We start from the raw sequence: 20,863 nt of genomic DNA, 5'->3' as shown, positions 1-20,863 counted from the left end.
CTATAAAAGAAAGCTGGTAGGTATTTGGAGTTACTTGTCAAAATAGCACAGTGTTTGTAGTTGGGTCCTGAAGGAGGAAATTCAGCCTCGCATGAAGGAGTGAACCACGTAAACCTGGAGTTAGGGACTTAACAACGCATGCAGTTTAGTACAATCCAGTAGTCTGGGTTAAATTAATTAACGTGATTACTAAGTCAGTAATAATGAATTTTGGAGCAGAAGTGCAGTATTGGCTGTATACACCAAGAACCTGGAGATGCTGCATCACTCTTCATGAAAGAGATGCCCTCTGGAAGGCGCCAGCGTGACCTGCCACCGCTCGGTGCTGCACAAGGAGTTTCTTTCGTGATTTTAATTACCATGGCCGGGGCACCCATTGGTCTCTGCATCCATTCTAAAGCAAAGGCTTTAGATGTATGTCCAGGCCTGGAAGAGACCTAGGATAGTGGAAAATAATAACCATGTAGAGGCTTCTGGAAATTAAACTGAATCATTATGCAAGTCAAACGTAAGGATCTGACAGAATCAGCTTTTTATTATTTATTACTTAGGGTCTCCTCATGGTGAGGGGTTCACCTCAGGTCTTGTTTCCCTCATTTCTTTGTTAACGGTTACCTTAGAAACCGCAAGCTTAATGATAAGGAAAGAATGCCGCCCCCGAGGGCCTAAGTAAAATATTTAACAAAGGCCACGCGTCGCTCCGGGCCCTTCCTCACCCCGCGGAGGGCAGGAACGCGGCGACGCGGGGCCGTCCGCGCCGGAAGAGGCCACGCGGCCATTGCCGCCCTCGCCCGTGGGACTCCATGTCCCGGCGTGCCCTGCGCGGCTCCCATGGCGACGGGGAGCCGGGCCGCGGCGCCGAGGAGCGATGCCCGCGGGCAGGTAACGGGGCGGAGGGGCGGCCGTTTGGGCCGTTGCTCCCGGCCGTTGTCCTCAAGGACCGGGGTGAGAGCGGCTGCGCGGCGCCGGGTGACCGCTGGGCCTCGCGGCAACTGCCCAGGACACCGAGGGCTCCTCCGGGCCGCCCCCGGGCCGCGAAGGGGCGAGTCCCCAACCCACCCCACCGCGGCCCGGGGGCGGCCCGGAGGAGCCAGGGCCGCGGCGCGGGGGAGGAGAAGCCGCCTCGTCCTTAGGAGACCCGTCCTTAGGAGGCCTCCGCCACAGCGGCCGCGTAGGGGCTTTTCCTGAACGCGTTTCCGTTAAATATATATGTCTATCATCTGACAAGCACAAGGAATTTATTGTGAAAAGAAAATAAAAAGCACCGCAATCGCCAGCATTTATGTGTTTAGATGTTTTCACGAAATGTCATGGGTGAACAATTTTTTTCTGATGACATCTTGTTTTTCTGCCTAGTGGTACTTTATGGGATCTTGCTGTAGCTGAAGTGGAGAAAAGGGAGAATGCTGAAGGCGATGGCGAGGGTGCAGAAGTTTCGGAAAAGTCCGTGTTGTTTGTGGGAAGCAAAAATGGGGTAATGATGAATATTACACGATCGTGTGCTTTCTCTGAACACAGTCTGTGCTACGGGAAATACCTGAAGAGCATTCACTTCACTTCATTCTTGAGGCAGACCAAATATTGTGTGTTCTTGATTCTGAGCAGTTAGATACTCTTATAGTTCAGAAGCTCAAGTTTATGCTCCGCAGAGCCCAAACTCCAACAATTCTGATCAGGGACGTGCTCCTTCTGCGGGTCCAGCTTCCTTGATTTGTGTAAAAACAGCCAGAAATAATGCTGCACTCTCGAATTCTTTGACACATTGTCATCAAATCTCCCCTTGCAAAGGATCGGTAGGTAACAAAGTAGCTTAGATGTGTGGATACCTGTTCTACTGTAGATAGAGGTCCCATCATCCTACTCAGAATTGTGTCTGTATTTATGTGACATAATTTGAAAATTCATTAGAAGTGATTGCAGGCTCACATGTGCCCAAGGTTACACTGTTCCATAAGCTTCATCATTAGTAAGTTTTTTTTTTCCTGTTAGCATTTATTTGAAATGTAGATAAGGAAATATGTGCCCTTTTACTGAAGCGAATCATATTTTTAAGAATGCACTTTTTATGTTAGAGGGATTGGTATATGTACAACCTCTGATTTGCAATTTTAAAAGGATTTTTTAAAGAGAAAGTACAGGTACTTTTCACATTATATAAAATTCAAGAATTTTTGAGAAAAGAAAGGAAACAGGAAACAGGAGATGAGTGAAGCTGCCCAAGCTGTTCAAGTCCCTCTAAGTGTGAATTTCAGCAGTGTAAAGACCTTGGGGGGGGGAAAGGAGGGAAGCTTATATGTACATATCTTTTAAGCATTTTATTCCCATCTGATCAATAATAATTTATGCAAAACCAGTGGAAATGTACTGTTAACAAAATAAGTTAAACAGTTTAACAGAGTTGGCCAGGTTGATCCCTAATGTCTAAAATTTACATGCACTGCCACTATATTTGTCATCTCCACTCGTTTGTAATTATAATAATGGTAGTATAACTGCATCCTGACAGAAAGTTGGCAATTAGAATTCCACTAGCAAAGCTATAAACAACTAAATGAGTTTACACTTACCAGACACCTTATTACTAGAACATTAGAAGAATGAGTTGCATTTAACTATATCACTTTTATACCCTAATGATATTATAGTAGCCTTTGTTTTTAATTTTCAGGGAAAAACTACCATAATACTCAGGTGTCTTGACAGGTATGTGTTAACATTTTTAATGTATATATAAACTGAATACTCATATGCTGATCATCATAAAGAGTGATATAAGAAACAGCTGCCAGTAAAAGAGAATTCTTTAAAATATTGGTAACAAGTAGACTTAGCCTTGTAAACTAGGCCATTATTTACTAGGGCTTGATAATGGTATTTTAGCATTTACATTCTTACATTATTAAAGTCAACTGGATATTTTTCCAAAATTTCATATAAGTAATTATATTATGTGATCATTCATAACATGTATGTACGGTTTTTTTGTGATCCTTTGCTCAGGTATGGATAAATTTATTCCCCTTTATTACCACCTGTCACCTGACCCCTTCAGTCCTCCTTTCCAGTGCGAGAGATTCCGAATGGATGTCTATTCTGCTGCTGCTCCTCTGTCTTAAGGAACATCTAATGAACCTGTTGTCTTAACATGTCTTCAAATGTACTCCATATCTTGCTGTTGCTAAGCCTAATCCTGTGCTGACCAATAAAAAGAATTTAGTAAAAGTAGAACTAACTTAATTTGATGAAAATATTTTGGAAGATCTTAATAAAATAAAATTTTGTTAACTTTTTTCATTTGATAGGGAAGAGATTCCAAAACCAACATTAGCCTTGGAATATACTTTTGGAAGAAGAGCAAGGAGACACAATACAGTGAGTACCCAGAAAATTGTGTCATATATCTGTTCCTTTTAAGCTTATTGATTTACCTATGAAACAAATGGGATTTTTAGAATTTCATTATAGAAAAAATAGCTAGCTTAATTTTATATTTTAATATTTTAGTATCTTTTCCTTTTTCACTAAACTGTGTTAGATCAAAGCATAATACAAAACAATCAATTTGTTTATAAGCACTTCCTTGGTTGTAGTGTCTGAGTGTTCTTTTTTTTTTTTTTTCCTATTGCAAAATGTTGCATGCTTTTGCTCTGGGAATATTGAACCAATTGCCATCACTGCAAAACACTGTCCAGCAATGGTAACTATTGCTGGTTTATTACTGATGCAAGGAATGGTAGATCTGACTCTGAAAGACAAAATTTATTTATAAACTTTCCCAGAAACTAAAAGGGAAGAGAAGATGGATCAGTCTTTCAGTTGCAAGCTTCTCAAAATGCCTCCCTCTTCTACTTTCTCTATGTGTAGCAATAAACAAAAGGAATTATTTTCATGTTTAACATTAATCACAACTTTTTTTTTTAAGTAGTCATCATCAAGGTAGTCACAAGCTTTTCAAGAGTCTTTCATAACTATTATATGGGATTTCTTGAACATGCTCTTTTTTTCTTTACTGGTATTATTTTGTACATTTTTGTTTGTTTGTCTTTAGAGAAAAAATATGAAATAATAGAGTGACTTGCATGTAAAAGCCAACTTTACCAGCATCAAGATTTTCTCTTTTTATTGCATGGAAATTCACATTTCTAATGCAAGAAACTCTTTTGCAGCCTAAAGATATAGCTCATTTTTGGGAGCTAGGTGGTGGAACCTCGTTACAGGAACTGATTCGAGTACCGATTACTAGCAACAACATAAGGTAAGTTCTTAATATTAAAATAACAAAGCTAATCCAATCTTTCATTCAAACAAAAGTAAATCTCTAGATTTTTCATTGTGGAAAACTTCTACCCCTGAAACTCTACTTTGACCTTCCTTTTCCTGGTGCTCTATCAATAAACCAAATAAACCAAATTCTTAGCAATCTTCAAACACAAGACAAAGCAGTACTGTGAAGGAATTGAGCTGGCTTTAAGTAGATGGTACAAGAGATGCAGAAAAAGACAAGACGTGGTGTCTCTTTATGGTCAATGGAAGAGCAGAAAAAAGGCAGCTTGGAGGGATATCAGAGAGAAAATTTGTTTTCCCACTTTTGTATGCCGTCTCTTTGAGGAGTTTTTTTCAGGCTTGAGGACAAGATGAAGATTGTAAGAAATACTTGTGGATTTTAGGAAATGTATGATCTTCTTTTCATCGGACAGCCATTACAAGAGAAGAGAGTTTGTGTTTCTGAGAATAGAATTATTAAAGTGATTTAACGAGAAAATGAAAGTGAATTAACAAAAAATAAAGGGAATGTAGGGAGACTAATCCAGGAAAGAGTAATGGTGTAATAGGAAGAAGAAAGTAGATGCTGTTTGCATAAAGAAAAGAGAAGGTGATGGCAAGGTACCATTTTGTGTTTTCTTTTCAGTCAGGGGAATAAAAAAACTGAGGGGGTGAAGGGAAAGAAAACCCACTTGTTAACATTTAATTTCTGTTCCATTGCTTATTTCGTTTGGTAATGAGCTTTAACTTCTGCAGAAAATAATGGGAAGGCTGCCATTTTTATCATCTGCATTTGTTACTGTGCTCGCTACAGAGAAATGTCACTATTTAATGGCACTTTCTGGTGCCAGAATTGCTTGGTGAGTTGGAGAGAAAGATCAACTAGCATTGTTCAGCCACCGTCTGACTGAAGGCAACTAGAGCACCAGCAGTCCTCTCCTTCCTTTTTGTTGATAAGGAGTATTCTGATATGGATGATCTCAAAGAACAATGTTGCTATCACATCCCAGAACCTTCAGACCACCTGTTTTGTAAGGCAGTATTTTAACAAAGCACACAAAAACACAACCATTTCAGTAAAGTGTTTTTCACTGGTTTTCTCATCTGCCTATAGTCAATGGATTGGCTTATTTAGTAGTTCCATGAACAATGTCAAGTTTTACCAAGAAACATTCCATGTTTTTTCATTGCATTCTGAAGTGAAATTGGACTTTGCTTTGTAGAGTTGCTGCTAGCACTCTGCTTCAGAGTCCTTCCGAAGTCAGGATGGAACGTGAAGGAATCACTGTGTCCAGGCAGTGTGCTGCGTTCGCGATGCGCTTCACAGTGGTATTGTCATGTTGCTGGAACATGAGACAGTGAATAAATTTTAATAAACCTCAGAGTATCACTAAGAGATGTCACCCCGTGCTGTTATATTTAGTTCTGTCTTAGCACACGCATTTCACAGTTTTTGCTTTCAGCATTTGTAGTGCAGATATGGTTGTATATGAAAATGTTTGTGGTTTTATGTGCTAAAGATTTTACTAAACAATGCCTTTTTTCTTTCTCTTTTCTTTTCTTTTTAAATAGGGCATTTGCTATAGTTCTTGTATTGGATCTGTCCAAACCTAACGAACTCTGGACTACTATGGAAAGTCTTCTGCAGGTCATCAGGAGCCATGTGAACAAAATTTTGACAAAACTGGGTAAGACAAATCCTGAAGTAGCTGCTGAAATTAAGCAGAGGATGTGGAACAATCTACAGAAGGATCATCCAGTAAGTTATTTCTAATATTTTCTCCAGATGTCATAGGCCTTTATACAGTTAAAGATAATGCGTTTGAAAATCGTAAACAACTCTTTTAGATTTTTATGCATGACTGAAAATCCATTTGATGTAGATGAACCTGTTCACTGGAAAATTATAGCAATTTAATAAAAATTCAATAAGAGCAGAAACAAGGAAAAAAGGTTTCTTATATCTTTTTGTTAGATATCTAATGTGATTGTTATGGCATGTTACACCAATCAAAAGAAATAGTTTTAGAGTAGCAGTTTGCTTTTTCCCCCCTCATCTTTTTTTAAATGAAGATGAAAACTAGAATGTACAAAAGTCATCTAGCAAGAGACTAGCTGAAGGTACAAATTTAAGCAAAGAATATAGTTATAACAGCCATCAACATGACTATATACTTTGCATTTATTTAAATGTCTATCACAAACTCAATGCCTTTTGATAATCTGACAACTAATTAAATTATAAAGTTTCAGAAATGTTAACATGAGTTCTTTAAACATAATTGCTAACTAAATCTCTGGAAAAGCTAAACTAGATTATGTGCGAGAGAAATGAAAAGGCATTGTGCTTTATCCTCTCCAAATGTTGTGTATATATAACGCATAAATAGGTATTCAGCACTTCAAAGACTTGGAACGTAAATCTAGTTACTGTGACTTCTGTAAAATGCTGTAATACTACAAATGCTCATATAGCTCAAAAATTGAAAAGTACCTTTATGTTTTTAAGACAGCAACATATGCAACACTCAATAGAGCTGGAGTACAGGATTCCAGTTCTGACCGATTATGATTTTGTTCTTTTACTTTTAGAAAAGGTAGTTCACAAAAGGAAGAGGCCTTCAAATGCACAGGGACACAAGTTGTAGCCACGCTATCTGGGTTACATATTGTGCTTTTAGCATCTGAAAAACACAAATTCTTTCAATAAGTAAAAAAGATAACACTATGAATTGATTAGAAGAAAAGGCTTTTATACTTGCCCTGTAGGGGACGTAATTATACATTCTGAACTGGCATTTCTACTCAGCCTTCATTATGGAAAACAGAAGGGAGGGCAAACAATATTATGTTACTACTGAGTTCTCTTTAAAATTTCATCATTGTTAGAGGGGGAAAAAACATTATTGCCCCTTTTGTAGGAGGAAATGCTATCTTTTTATAGTCACAAAAGTAACTGATAGTTCAAGGAAATTTTTATCTGTTATTTTGTAGCTAAAAGTTTTGTTGTTGTTGTTGGGTTTTTTTTTTATTAACTGGAATTAATGAGGTTCAGAGAGTGTTTTTGTTAATGTCTGGATGTATTCCATTATACTGCATAAGGAATTTTTAGCTGTGATGGTAAAGCGTAAACCTAGCAAGGGCAAACGTTCTTTAAAAAGGCTGAATTCACCTAAAGTAGCCTGTAATCAAGAGTTGAAGGGACAGATAAATAGAGGTTTCTGTTGTTTTTCTATTTTTTTTTTCTTCATTGAGAGATGAGCTCTTCTCTCTCTTTTTTTTTTTTTTTTTTTTTCAGTTCTGTAGCCCCAATTTTGGGTGAAGATGGTATTGCTGAAAGGTTTTACTTGGCAGTATGTGAATGAAGCCATTATTTCCTCTCAAAGTACAGGATTTTCAATATTTGTAGCTTCTTGCCAATATGCTGACAGTCTTTTCACCTGTATGTGGAATGACCAGCTTTAGGACGGAGCAGGTAGCTCAGCCTGGATTACGACACAGATCTTTGCCACTCTGCTGCAAGAAGGGAGCTTGTATAGAGCACTGAGCGCTAGAGCTGACATGAGAGTCTAGTTTAATGTCGTGTGGATTTCTGAAAGGCTGCCAGCTAATTTGAGAGTTACTGCAATATATTTATTAATTATTAAGTTAACTATTAAAAAGTTAAATCTACATCCTAGAGTTACTGAATTAAAGTTAGGTATCTAATTTAAGGTCTTGAAAAAATAAGCCTTGTCTTCTGTTAAATAAGTCTTAGAGCCTTCCCTTTGTCTCAATCCTCTACTCCTTTCTAACACTGCTTAACTGTAATGTATCTGTTTAATAGGATTATGAATTAGTTGACCCTTTTCCATTACCTCTCGTGATAATTGGAAGCAAATATGATATTTTTCATGTAAGTAATACTTTGTATTGATAATTTTTATATTTATATTCTATATTATATTGAAAAGATAATACTTTTTTTATTTATAATGAAAAGACTCCTGATAAAGATTCTACAATATAATACAGTCTTAGTAGCAGAATGGCAATCATTTGACCAGATATATGACGAGTCAGCCTTGTACCACAAAAAATCTTTTCCTCCAATAGCATTATGGGAGACATGCTGTCATTCTTAAAAAGATATTTAAATATAAGTAGCTGCAGACCAAGGCGGAAGGTAAGGAGACATCTTGTTGATCCCTTTCTTTTGTAATGAGAGAAATACAACTCCATCTGTCCCTCTGACTGCAGCTGTATCTGTATGGCAATGAACGATGGGTGTCTCTCAAGTCAGCTGGTCATAATTTTTGGTGTAGTTCATTCTCAAATTTGCCTTCTTTTTTTTTTTCCCCCCCTCTATCTCTCTTCAAAAAAAAAAAAAAAAAAGGTTCTAGTTTTACCATTTTTTACAGACCAATGAGTAATTGCATCTTTCAAAGGGGTGGTTGGAGAGAAGGAAGAAATATCAGGGAGAAGTACTGCTGGATTCTCACCCAGTATTTTAAAAATCCAGACAAGTATGTACATAATTTTCAAGTAGCATGTGCTCATGAGAAACTAGAAGAGCATGTTTGATTTTAACTGTCTTGCTGGCAGTTTGTTCTTCCCTAGATGACAATATAGTGCTTTGATACTAGGCCAACTCTTTGAGTTACTCAATTTGTATTAATAAGGTACTGGGTATTCTTTCACTCTGGGGCCTTATGCTGAGCCATAAGTCCTTTAAAATCAGTAATTCTCATGTAATAAACATGATAAAAGCCTCATTACATTGGCTTCTGTGGAAAGAATATTCTGGGCTTTGCTGGCACCCTGTTTTCCTTACTTTATTCACGGAAGGCCATCTATTGATGAAAAGATATTTTGATGCACTTCTCAAGTCTTGCAAATGTTACAATTTGGAAAGCATATAGCCAAAGGCTTACTGAAAGTCAAATATTTTGACAAAAAGAAAAAAATAATCCTTATTCTAGTAAGCAGCATTTCTACTTCTGAAATTTTAAAACAAAAGGGAATAGAAACTAGTTGGAAATTGAATACACATTCCCAATTAAAAAACTTTTTCTGGAATAATACATTACCTGAATTAAGCTGCCTCTGTAAAAAAGAAACAAAGGGAAATTGTGACATCTCTTTTCAATCAGAGTAGGCTGTTACTGATTCTGTCTTAAGATATAATTATGCTGACAGCTGAACGCCTCATATATTGTAACCTAATGCATTTCAGTTTAGATAAAAAATTGAAAAGTTCTGGCAGTAATAGCTTGGGTTTTGTTTCTTACACATACATTCCAATATCAACTTTTTCAGGAGTTTGACTCTGAAATGAGGAAAATCATAAGCAAGACTCTTCGATTTGTTTCACATTATTATGGAGCATCATTAGTGGTATGTGCATTCACTTTTCAAATAAGGAAGGGAAAAGATGAGCAATGTTTATGCTGTGTAATAATATTGTGAAAAATAGAAATATAAAAATCCTAGAGAAAATAGTATGTATTTGGTCTTACAGTAGCTTTCTCCATGAGCTAATTTCTCAAATGGGTTGCAGGTACTGGCAGGAGATAGATGAATATGCCCCCAGAATAAACCAGTACCAGCAAAAACTAAAGAAAAATGGTTACCTGCTAGGCAACTCAGTTCCCCAGAACACTTCACTGCACAGCAGGACACAAGTTTTTGTTGGTACAAGAAAGCAGGACAGATAAAAAATGATTATCCTAGATAGAAGTAGAGAACTGGCCCATTTGGTAGCAGTATGAGTTTAGCATAACCTGCATAAGTGATCAGACTTTTGTAGATTTGAAATCGTGAATCAAAGGGCACATCTTCCTGGCAGTGTAAGTATACTCTCCTGAAGCATCACTGTAAGGCCAGGTCTGGCAGTTCTGAGAGGACTTAAGCTGACAGATAAAATAAATTTTTAGAAGATTAATATTATTGAATTCTCAGTGAACAGAAGAGGAATTTACATGTCATAAAACAGAATAGAAATCTGCCAGCTTAAGTCATTAAAACATTATTTTAAGTAAAAATGAAAAACTGGGAGCTTAATACTCCTCTCTGGATACTAAATCACGATTCCCCTTGAAATGAGTGGAAGAAGCTTCATTTCTTTCACTTGGGATGTAACTTGGTTCTCAAAGAGATGACTTGGTTAAGCTACAAAAGCCCTTAGAGAGGAGAAGCACGCTGCTTCCGAGGGTATTCTGGGGGCTCTTGTTTGAGAAATCCGTACCAATTCTGTCAGTGCTTATCACGCTACTTTTATGACATGTGAACACATTTATAGCTGTTCATTACATCTTTGTTCATGGTATTCTGGATAATTTTAATGTAATTTAAAATCTTAATAACTCATTTGTCTCAAGCAAAAAAAATATATATCTATTAATGTGCATACTTCAGAAGCTGTGAATCCATATATTAAAATTTAATCTTTAATCTTCTTTCTTTAATGCTGTTTTTAATCTTTCTTGATCTATATATTTAGTGACAAATACTTTCATGTTTTGGAAAGGGAGGGTGAGATTTTTATCCTGGTAGATCCAGTGGACATACACTAAGTGTATTGAGGTCAGGAACTAGCCAGGCTCTATTTGTAATCCTCTGTGCAGATGACATAACATGTAATATTTCGGTGATGGAAGATCATGATGTATATTTTATTTTCTGAATTCATCTAGTTTACCAGTAAATCTGAAGCTGTCCTGCTGAAAGCCCGTATTCTTATTAATAACTTGGTATTTGGCGTTGATAAAAGGTAATACATTTTTGTTCTACTCTTAAGTGACTTGCCCAGAGCTTGAAATTACTTAATAAAAATATTTTAATCACCCATTTTTTTTCTCAAGACTATCATTTCCGAGGGATTCTTTTTTATGCAGATTTACCCCTTTACTCCTGCAGCTGCCTGTCTCTGTGCAGCAGACATATTTAGATATGCTGATGTGCAGATTTATTTAGATGTGCTTATGTTTCCGACTTGGCTAGAATAATGTAATTTTTCTTGCTGATCGCTGTCAACTTGACTTTTTTCCCCCTGTTTTTAGTAAATCTGTCGCACTGGATCATAGCAGACCTCTGTTTATACCAGCAGGCCTGGATTCCCTGCACCAAATAGGTTAGAACATTTCCTGTTCGCTGTGCTTGTATCTTAAAATTGGTTATGAAAATTAGAAAAAAAAAAAAAGGACAGATAAAAGATAAATTGATATTTTAGCACATGATTTTACTGATGCTTCAGCATCAGTTTTAACTGATCTTTGAAAGCAAATGATTTAGTTTAAAATGGAGATTCAGTATTTATAGTAGTGAGAATATCCTCTGCAGTATTGTTAGGCAGTTTAATAAAGTGTCAGTACTGCTTAAAACAGCAAGACAGGGCCAAGCTTAGATACTAAAATATAATATGCAATAGTAACACAACCTCTTTCATGATCAAGCCTTTTTCAAGGCTTGTAGTAGTTTGCCATTGATGAAGATAAAATATTAAATTAGATGGATCGTTGCTCAAAATGATTCGATAATTCGTGTTGTTATGACAATATCCTTGTATTACTCTGTGCTCTGCTGTAATCCTTAGGACCACCACCTGCCTCTGAAAGTGACCTTGGAAAACTGCATGCAAACACACCTCTGGAACTGTGGAAAAAAGTATTTGAGAAAACATTTCCTCCCAAGGTACGCATTTAAGTGTTTGATGCACCACTTCTTTCTTAGAACTTAGAATTTTTGTCCTTCAAGTCCAGTGCCTGGAATTTCAGTCGCTTGAAAAACCAATTAGCAGTTCTGTTTCTTCCAACCTCTTTAATTCATAAGTTTAAAAATAACGATTTTTATGTTGTGATGCTTCGGTTTTTACTTTCTAAATCTCAGTTACGTTTCTACATCTAGAAACAAGAAAAGTATCAATTACTTTTCTGAAGTAATCCTATTGCCTTTCATGATACTGAGGGAAAACCTATACTCAGCTTATTTTGGAACTTTATAAGGTGACGTGCCGTAATGCCTAAGCCAGGTGCCAATGATGCTCTTTTCTGCTGCAGCAAGTTCCTTATTCTCCTAGGGTATGAGGCTTTGAATCAGGCTAGTGTGCTGGACTTCCTTGCCATAGTCTGTAATTTTTCTACGAGAAGTGTTTGGATTAGCAAGGGAATGAGTATCTCTCACCACCTCCAAAGTGACCGATCTTGCACGTGATTCAGAAATTTCTGGTTCCAAGAGGCAAAAACCCAAATATTCCTTTGAGTAAAAGTAATTGCTGTTGGTAGTAGATCAAAATTCTGTTATCTTTGACTTGAACACATGCAACTGGCATTTTTTCCTTTTATACTGGACTACCTCCGTTCTTTATTCATGTCCATTTCCTGCCAACACCTTGTCTGGGCCAGCAAAAAAATGAGTTAGGGCTATGAGACTGTGGCTCGTGTTACATTGCACAAACTTTGCTTTTCTGAGTTTTCAGTCAATGGATCTTCAGCTTCTTATATGGGATTTCAGTGCACCTTTTCCTATGCCCTTGCTTGTTAAATATTAAAGCCACTTTATTTTAAGTGATTTTTGACAAGAATTTATTAATCATCACCAATAAGCTGTGTGCAGTACAGCATGCCTTAAGACGACAAAGCCTCTAGTAGGAGAAACACTTGACTGTGTCCGAATACCACAAGCTGGAAAAAGTATTTTCTTTTTGAGCAGAGAAGCTGCTAACAAGCAACCACCAAATAAGAATATTTTCTTTCCTTTAAGCTCTAATTGCTTTCTTACTTTCTCATTGTTTTACCAATTCAAGATAATAAATCGTATTTTTTATTTAATCTGTGTTCAATAATAAAAACTCTTCCGTAATTGCAAGATTAAAATATTTTTGTATTATAAGCAAAAAGCTTCCTTTAGACTCTACCACGTGGTATCATCTTATTAAATGAATAGCAACCTAAATATATGATTTCTGTGTTTTCATTTTTATTTTAGAGTTCCTCTGATTTACAATATACCAAGGACCCTGCACAGGATTTACAATATGCCGAGTATGAAGTTGATGTCATGAGAGCCCAGAAAAATGAGGTATGTAGTTGTTCAGTCTGTTATTCCAGAACCACTACCATTGCTGCAGTAATTGTAGGATATAACCATAGCACCCTTTTTGCCTTTAGGTAACTTACATTCAAGAATTTTATCCAACTTTCTTTGTTTTCTGATCGCTGAAGATGTAGCGGGAGGAATATTGTTAGACATGAAAGTTTTGGTTCTGTGGTTTCTGTAGAAATTAAGGGTTTGAATTTTCCCTCTATCTCTCTTCAAGGATTATTTCACTACAGTAATCTCATCGTCCATATTGAAGCCGAGCTGAGAGCTTTTCTTCATAGAAATTTCTCTTCATATCTACCTTGTATTTATTTGGGAATTAGTTAGCAGTAAGTCTAGGGAATAGTATGAAGGGCAGTACGATCTAGGGAATGGTATCAAGGTTTGGAGTGGGAATGTTTATAGCCTCCCTGCCCTCTCAATTTTTGTTTAAATTGGAGTTTAAGAATGTTATGAGATTATAATCCTGCTGACTGAAGTTCGTGGTTTGTGGACATTTTATTTTAAAAATACAGAGAATAAAATTAATGTACACAGTGGTGTTTGCCTTAACCCCCGATTTCCAGGATATACCTTTAGAGGAAAAAGGATCACTTATTTTTTTTGTATTCATTTTACAGTCCTTCTGAATTTCCCCAAATATTTGTGATGTGCTAACTTTATAGAAAAATTCCCTGGAGAACTAGATTGAGGCTAGAACATATTCATAATCTAGAATAAGAAAGCAATTGCAAGAATCTCTCACGGCCCTTGAACTTGTTTAGCGCCTGTAATATCCTGTTAATGTAGTCATTATTTTTTAAATGTCTGTTATATCAAGCGCAGTATTAAAATCATTAAAGTGCTCCCTTTTATAAAGCACATCATTGATTATGGAATTTATAATGTAACCTCATACTCAGTATACCTGTTTGTTTTTATTTGATAATATTTACATTTTGTGAAACAAGATACTGGTGTTGAGTAAATCACATGGAGAATTGTTAATTTTCTGTTTTTAAACAAAAGAGACAGGCTCTTAGAACACTAATCTGCTCAAGGAAAACCAGTGTAGCATCTTTTAGTTGGGCCTGTCACAAGCAATCTGGGCTTTAAAGAGAAAATTACTTTTGTTATCTGCCACTATTTTCTGAAGTTCACTATCTTGAAGTTCAATTACTACACAATATCTGCATATTCTTAAAATGTTTTATACTCTTAGAATTTCATTCCATTTGGAATGCACAGAAAACTACTCATCTGCAAGAAAAGAATTGTGTAGCTGCAGTGGTTCTTGAAGTGTCTTTGCTTTTCCCATAATTATGTGAAAAGGTACAGAACTACTATTTTAAGAGCAAAATTTTAAGTGTATCATGAGTGTAATTTTCTTTTTATTCACGCATGTTCTCTGTTGTTTAGCAGGAAGACTATATTAAAATGTTTAATATGCAACGTTGCTAAAGAAATCATGAGACATAATGCAAAGTGAAATTACATATAATGATGGTGCATATTCCAAGATCATTTAAGTGCATGTTATTGCTCCCTCAGTTACTTCCATTTAATTAATATGCCACGTTGGACTCTGTGATAGCCAGTTTGCGCATTTATCTTAAAGATAAGCTTTGAAGGAAATAAAAGTACAAAGTCATAGCAGTAGGACACAAAACATAGCTTCCTGTCAGTATGTTTGATACTAGTACTAGAATACTGTAAAAATGTATAGATGACAGACAATACAAAGTTTCATAAAAATAGGGCTGTTTCTCTCTTGCTTCCCTCTTTTGCAGAGCCTTCCAGTGTTCTGGCATTTGGTATAGCCAGTTGCAGATTGGGTCCTTGTATTTTGGATAATATATCTTTATTTCCAGGGACTTCCAAGTTTGTATACTTGTTTGAAGGGTTTGCCTGCAGCCATCATTTTTAGAGAAATAATATGTCTGTTAAGGGTTAGCAAAGATTGTTTGTAACATAAAATCAGCTTGGAGAAGGAAGCACTTCATCAAAATAAAAGGTTAAATTCTTGACTATAAAATTAGAGAATAGCCAAAAAAAGAGAAGTACAGGAAAAAAATAGCTAGCATAGTCTCATGTAAAAGTTGTTAGGATCTATCCTAGAGACTTATCCAGATACGTTCTGGGTGTGGAAGTTCAGGTGCAGTTCATCGGCACTCTGCCATGAGAGTGCTGTCTTTTACATCACATTATTTTGCCTCTTCAGTATGTTCAAACTCCGAGACTACCACCCTATTCCCAGACGTTTTTGTTGTTGCTGTTCTGGAAAACTCCCTGGGGTTACCATTTCTTCACTGTACCTTTGTTCGAGGTAGAGCACCTATTTGTTGGTCAACCGTGTCATTTCAGAATCCTTTTTTAGTTCTTATCCACCAAATCTACAACTTGCAGGTTTATATCAGTTATTACTGTTGAAATTGTTTGCTGCCTTTTGGTTCTCTAAAGTCATTCTCTCATACAGCACCTCAGATCTTTATGGAAAATGCATTTTTAGTGTGTTTTAACTAGCACATTGTCTTTTAGAGCTGCACATGTACCACCTGCATCCAGGAACACCCATGAGTGCATGAAAGTCTTGTTCTTCTCTTAGTTCCTTCTAAATGTTTCTGGCAGCGAAATGGCACATCCTGTCTGTCTGCTCTGTTTCCTTTAGAAAATGCTCTGTACCACAGATGTAAGCACTTCAACTGTCTTTTGAAGTATCTTTTTCAGGTCTTAGCTATCTTACTGTCTTCTACTACTAACTATTGGTCAAAATAGGTGCCTGAACCTTTTTCTTTTAGACATTTGACTGTAACAGTACCATTGCATTCACTGGAGCAACAAAAGCTTAAAGAATTAGATAACCTGTCCCAATCAGGGTGGTTCCTGGTAGTGATTAGGCGAGGGAGGGGGCAGATAAAGGCTTTGTAGAGAGGTGGGTGGAGACAGAATTATAGGGATGTACTCTGAGACCTGGATCTGAATGCGGAGGACTTATCTCTGCTGATAATAAATATGGTAGTACCCAGTGGAAGAGTCTGTGTCCCATGGTCGAATGATTGATTTGGCCTTTTATTACAGCTGGTTGAAATCAGCTCTCAGAGATCTTAGGCCACAGTTTGAGAGCAAATTCTCTAAGTGAATAAAAAGAAAGTTAGTCGTGATGTCACTCCATAGGGACTGAAGAAATGCAACAATTAAGGCTTTTTCTGCAATCTTAATTTTTCCTCCTTGTTTGTAGATATTGTCTTTAATTACATGATCATATACTATTTTCCTGATGTCTCATTCAGTTGTTCAATATTTCTTTTCATCATCTTTATTCTTTGTGTACCGTATTTCTCAACCTGCCATTCAGACACTTCAGTGAACACAAAAGTATTAATTTTTTTTTCCCTGAGAATGTGCAGTAATGTTATCTTATCTGAGTGCCTCACAAACATCAGTTAAGTCTTCCTTCCCAGCGCCTTTATAAGATTAGGTGTGATCTTCCCCATTTGACAGATGAAGAATTTACAGAAACACTGAAATACAGAAGCGTTACGGTTAAAAAAAAAAAAAAAACCTGCATACTTTATGCCAGAAGAGACATAGAGACATAGAGATGTCCTAGAGACATCTAGGACATCTAGGATTTGAGCTGCTAGCATGCTAATAATATTGAAAGCACTCGAGGACCATTTAAATCATCATGTTTAAATTGCAGTTTCTCTCGATCTGATCTCAGTTGCCTACAGTGGGCACCCAGCAAGCACAGGCAGTGCTGGCTGCTGTGCGGGGGTTTGCGTGTTTGGACGTGTTCTCTTAGCAGAGTGTGCAGTTACAGGGTAACGCAGGATTCGGGGTCACCTTCATAGCAGGGTGCCTCGGAACCGAGCAAGTGATTTTGTTGTTGTTGTTATTTCCCAAAAAGGTCTTTCAGGTAACATTGAAATATTTGGTCTTGTTTTGTTTTTGCCACTACATTTCTGCCTTACAGGGATTTATTTTAGTTTTACAGCAAAACTAAAGAAATATACCTTCCTGATAATACTTGCCTCCCCTTGGGAATCACAGAATTTGTTAAAGATAATATTTGTAGAGATTTCTTCCCGTTTCATCCCCATCCTCTTTTTTCCTTTCATTTAGTATTAAACATAGCCTTACTCTGATATGGCTTCAGAATACTCTTTCTCATTTTGTTCAGAACTTTCATGTCTAGTTGGAATAATTCTAATATATGTTATATTTTTGATACTTTGCAGTTTTGCATTGTTTTGGGCTGCCTTTATGTTGACTAACCTCCCAACTACCTAAAGTTACAGTAAAAAAAAAATGCTAAATTATCTTCCTTCTTCTCAAGAGAAGGCTAGTATTTTACATAAAACCTTTAGGCATGACCCACAGCATTGTCTTTATATATAAAACTGCATTGTCTAGTTTCAGCTCTTTTAAAAAATATATTAGAATGGAAATTATTAACTTAGCATAAATCAGAATACATGTGCTTCTTCAGACACTGCAATATGCTTTCTATTCCTAACTGTTGGCAAGTTTCCAAGAGTTCAGTATGTTCCAAAATCATAATTTATATGAATAATAAGGGAGTAAAAATACTAAGTAAAGACTACCTTGCAGATGGAAGCGTTCAGCACTACTAGAGTTGTGATTAATAATGCAACTTATTAGCTTTAGATTGGACGCAATATGTTCTGTATTAGTCGACTGAGCATCACTTAACCGTACAACTAGCGTCATGACGAATACGCACTAACCAAAAATCCTCTTACTGCTTTTAGCCTGTGGTGCTTGCTGAACATTTTGCACTACTGAGCAAGCTGTTGAAATTGCTTTCCACTAAGTTCTGAAACACACAAAAACATTTTTTTTTAAACCTACCGTACTATGCAGAAAACGACATACAGGATTCTCCAAGTGCGGGCTTAATTGGACGAATAAATAAAACAGAGCTTCTCTGGAGTTTGTCATTGTCACAGAGAATGGGCACAGACTAGAAAGTCTGAAACAATAGGATCAGCAGGGGCATTAACAGTTTGTTTGTTAATAGCATATTCTTCTCGAAGTATATTTTTACATATATGTATGTGTGTGTGTATGTGTGTGTCTCCAGGACAGATTCCACAGCTTCTAAATATTCATTTTATTTATTTTTACAAATTTTGCTTTTTGTCAAATGGTATACATGCTTGTGTATGTGTGTATATACACACACAGATATATATTATTATTTCATATACACACACACACACATTTATATCATAAGATAGAGTGAATTCCATGTATTATTTTCATATATCATATGTATTAGATGCTTTTTTTGTTGCTCTGTCCTAATTTTCTTCTGCTCTGGATTGATCCTGCTGTTAAATTCTCCAGGTAGAGATTTTAGGTTGTTTTTGCACTTCCAGTATTTTATATATTCCAGTCAAACATCCATTAGTTTATTTAGTCCCTCAAAATAACAATGATATGCAAAGCATTCCTACTTTCCAGTGGCTATGCTGCCTTTGTACTAGTCCTCATGCACCACTTTCTTTATTATTTTTTTTCTCTGACATTTCTTCATCATTCCTAGCAACTTCATTAGCTGCACAACTCCAATTACAGATACAAAATTATGATTCCTGAAGGGTAGCTTTGCTTTTTTTCGCAGAGTATTTTAATACATTTTTTGTCATTCTGTTTCGTTTTAGAATTAGTTTTCAAAAGGGTAAATAGCCTCCACCTTTTTAAGTTTTCTTTCTTCAAGCATATCAAGGAGAAGAATTCTTATTGAATTTTTTAAAACTTTTTATTATATATAATGCAGAAATAAGTATAACTAGTAAATCATAGGAGCACTGCATCAAAAGTATCTGTAGAACTAATTGAACTTGATGGAAATTTCCAGTAAGATTAATTTCCACTGTGTTGTAGTTCATAGATAGCTAATAATGCTACAAGTAAGATACAACTCTTTTTTACCTTGCAGATAGTCTTTGATTAGGGCTAACAGTTACCTCATTATTACATTCCTGCTCATACTGTGCAAATCCAGTATTTTTTTAAATGTATGTAAAGCACTCATAATGATTTTTAAATCACTTATGCTGGGGAAAAAAAAAAACTTTTGAAATATTTCCTGACACTTATGTGTTTGCTTACAGTTTTCCAGTAAAAATTCTGACTGACACCAGGTTATTTGTCCACCTTGCTAGTATTCAGCTAGTGTCAAGTGCACTGTGGGGTGTAGATTAGCTCATTTTTCCCACCTAAAAGTCATTATTTTTATAACTCCACAGTTCAAGCTTCTGTTTGTTTTTAAGGATCAGCATATAGAGTTCTAAGGATGCTCTAATACAGTCTAGAAGATGCATTATTATTACCACATTAATTATTGCCACATTTTTTGCAGTTTCTTTTCACATGTGATTTACTAAATAGTAGAATCTGAGGGGTTTTTTTTATCTACTAGCTGAAAATCCAAAAAATAAATAAATAAATAAAGGAATGCATATTCCTAGTACATCCAGCCTTAGGTCTGTAGAATTTTCCAAAGTCCATAGGTAACTCTCCAAGTTACCACCACCAGTGATGTATAAGGTTTTATGGAAGTTCATTTTGGTCCTGTGCTGAGATAAAGGCTTTGTTTTTACAGTTTCTTTACATATTCCTAAGGAATTACCGATATTATCTTGCTTTTGAAAGGCCATAACCTGGGCACCTGGGGGTATGAATCAGTGTTATTTGTAGAGGAGTAATTCTGGTTTCTAAAACATATGTAATAGCATGTTTCTGTATCTTTGCAGTGCTCCTGTTTTCTTAAAAGTAAATATCTAAGAAAAAAACCAAATACAAAAATTCTCTTCTGTCGTGGAAAGCAAGTGTGAAAGCAAATGTGGAAAAACATAGCACTATTATTTTTATAAAATTATACTAATATTCACGCAATACATTTTTCCGACAGCAAAAAATTTTTGCTTATGATTTAAACGTTTAGGTGGCTGTTGTATGTTTTTTACCAGTTCCAGTCATAAGGATATTAGATTAATATGTATCTATGTTTCTGATTTAGGAACTTGACCAATACAAGAGGAATGCCTCTAAAACCTGGAAAGAAATGGATTTTGGTCTGGACTGATGAGCTGCTGTAGCTACCTTCAGTTTAACATGTACAAAATTGGTTTTTTAAGCATTATGTGACCAGTTTAATTTGATGCAGTCAAAAAGCTACAACATCAAACTACAAAAATAACAAGGTATTTATTAAGCATTCCTGTTATTTTTATTGATATTATTTTTTTTATTAAAGTAGGTCTGTTTATTAGTCAGTCCAAATTAAAGTATGTCTTAGTATTGAGATACAGCTTAAAAAAAGAAAAAAAAAAAAGGTGGGGTGAGGTGTGGGGAGGAAGAGAATTTCAGATTTCTCAGAGATGGGTTTGACTATGAAGACTGGCAATAAAAATTCCCACCTGTAGTTATTTGGTTTTGAATGATTCTACTTTAAATATGCATTTGAATGCAAACAAGTTTTCACAGCCAAAGAATGAAACTGCATGCTTAA

The 20,863-nt window shown here is 36.1% G+C and overlaps 1 protein-coding gene across 1 annotated transcript; it reads left to right on the top strand.

Annotated features, from left to right (window-relative positions):
* The first annotated feature begins 853 nt into the window (after positions 1-853).
* Positions 854-20,574, top strand: DYNC2LI1 (dynein cytoplasmic 2 light intermediate chain 1). Its single transcript, XM_088527417.1, has 13 exons — positions 854-882; positions 1,357-1,474; positions 2,669-2,703; positions 3,303-3,372; positions 4,167-4,255; positions 5,836-6,022; positions 8,090-8,158; positions 9,562-9,639; positions 10,938-11,014; positions 11,304-11,374; positions 11,837-11,934; positions 13,228-13,320; positions 20,372-20,574. The coding sequence occupies exons 1-13, from the start codon at positions 869-871 to the stop codon at positions 20,435-20,437; spliced, it is 1,065 nt and encodes a 354-aa protein (XP_088383543.1). The 5' UTR covers positions 854-868; the 3' UTR covers positions 20,438-20,574.
* The last annotated feature ends 289 nt before the right edge of the window (positions 20,575-20,863 follow it).

This window comes from Tinamus guttatus, unplaced genomic scaffold, assembly GCF_059628265.1.
Source record: "Tinamus guttatus ecotype Peru unplaced genomic scaffold, ASM5962826v1 Tinamus_guttatus_pri_ptg000286l, whole genome shotgun sequence".
NCBI lineage: Eukaryota > Metazoa > Chordata > Aves > Tinamiformes > Tinamidae > Tinamus > Tinamus guttatus.
This window is presented reverse-complemented; position numbering and strand designations above follow the sequence as displayed.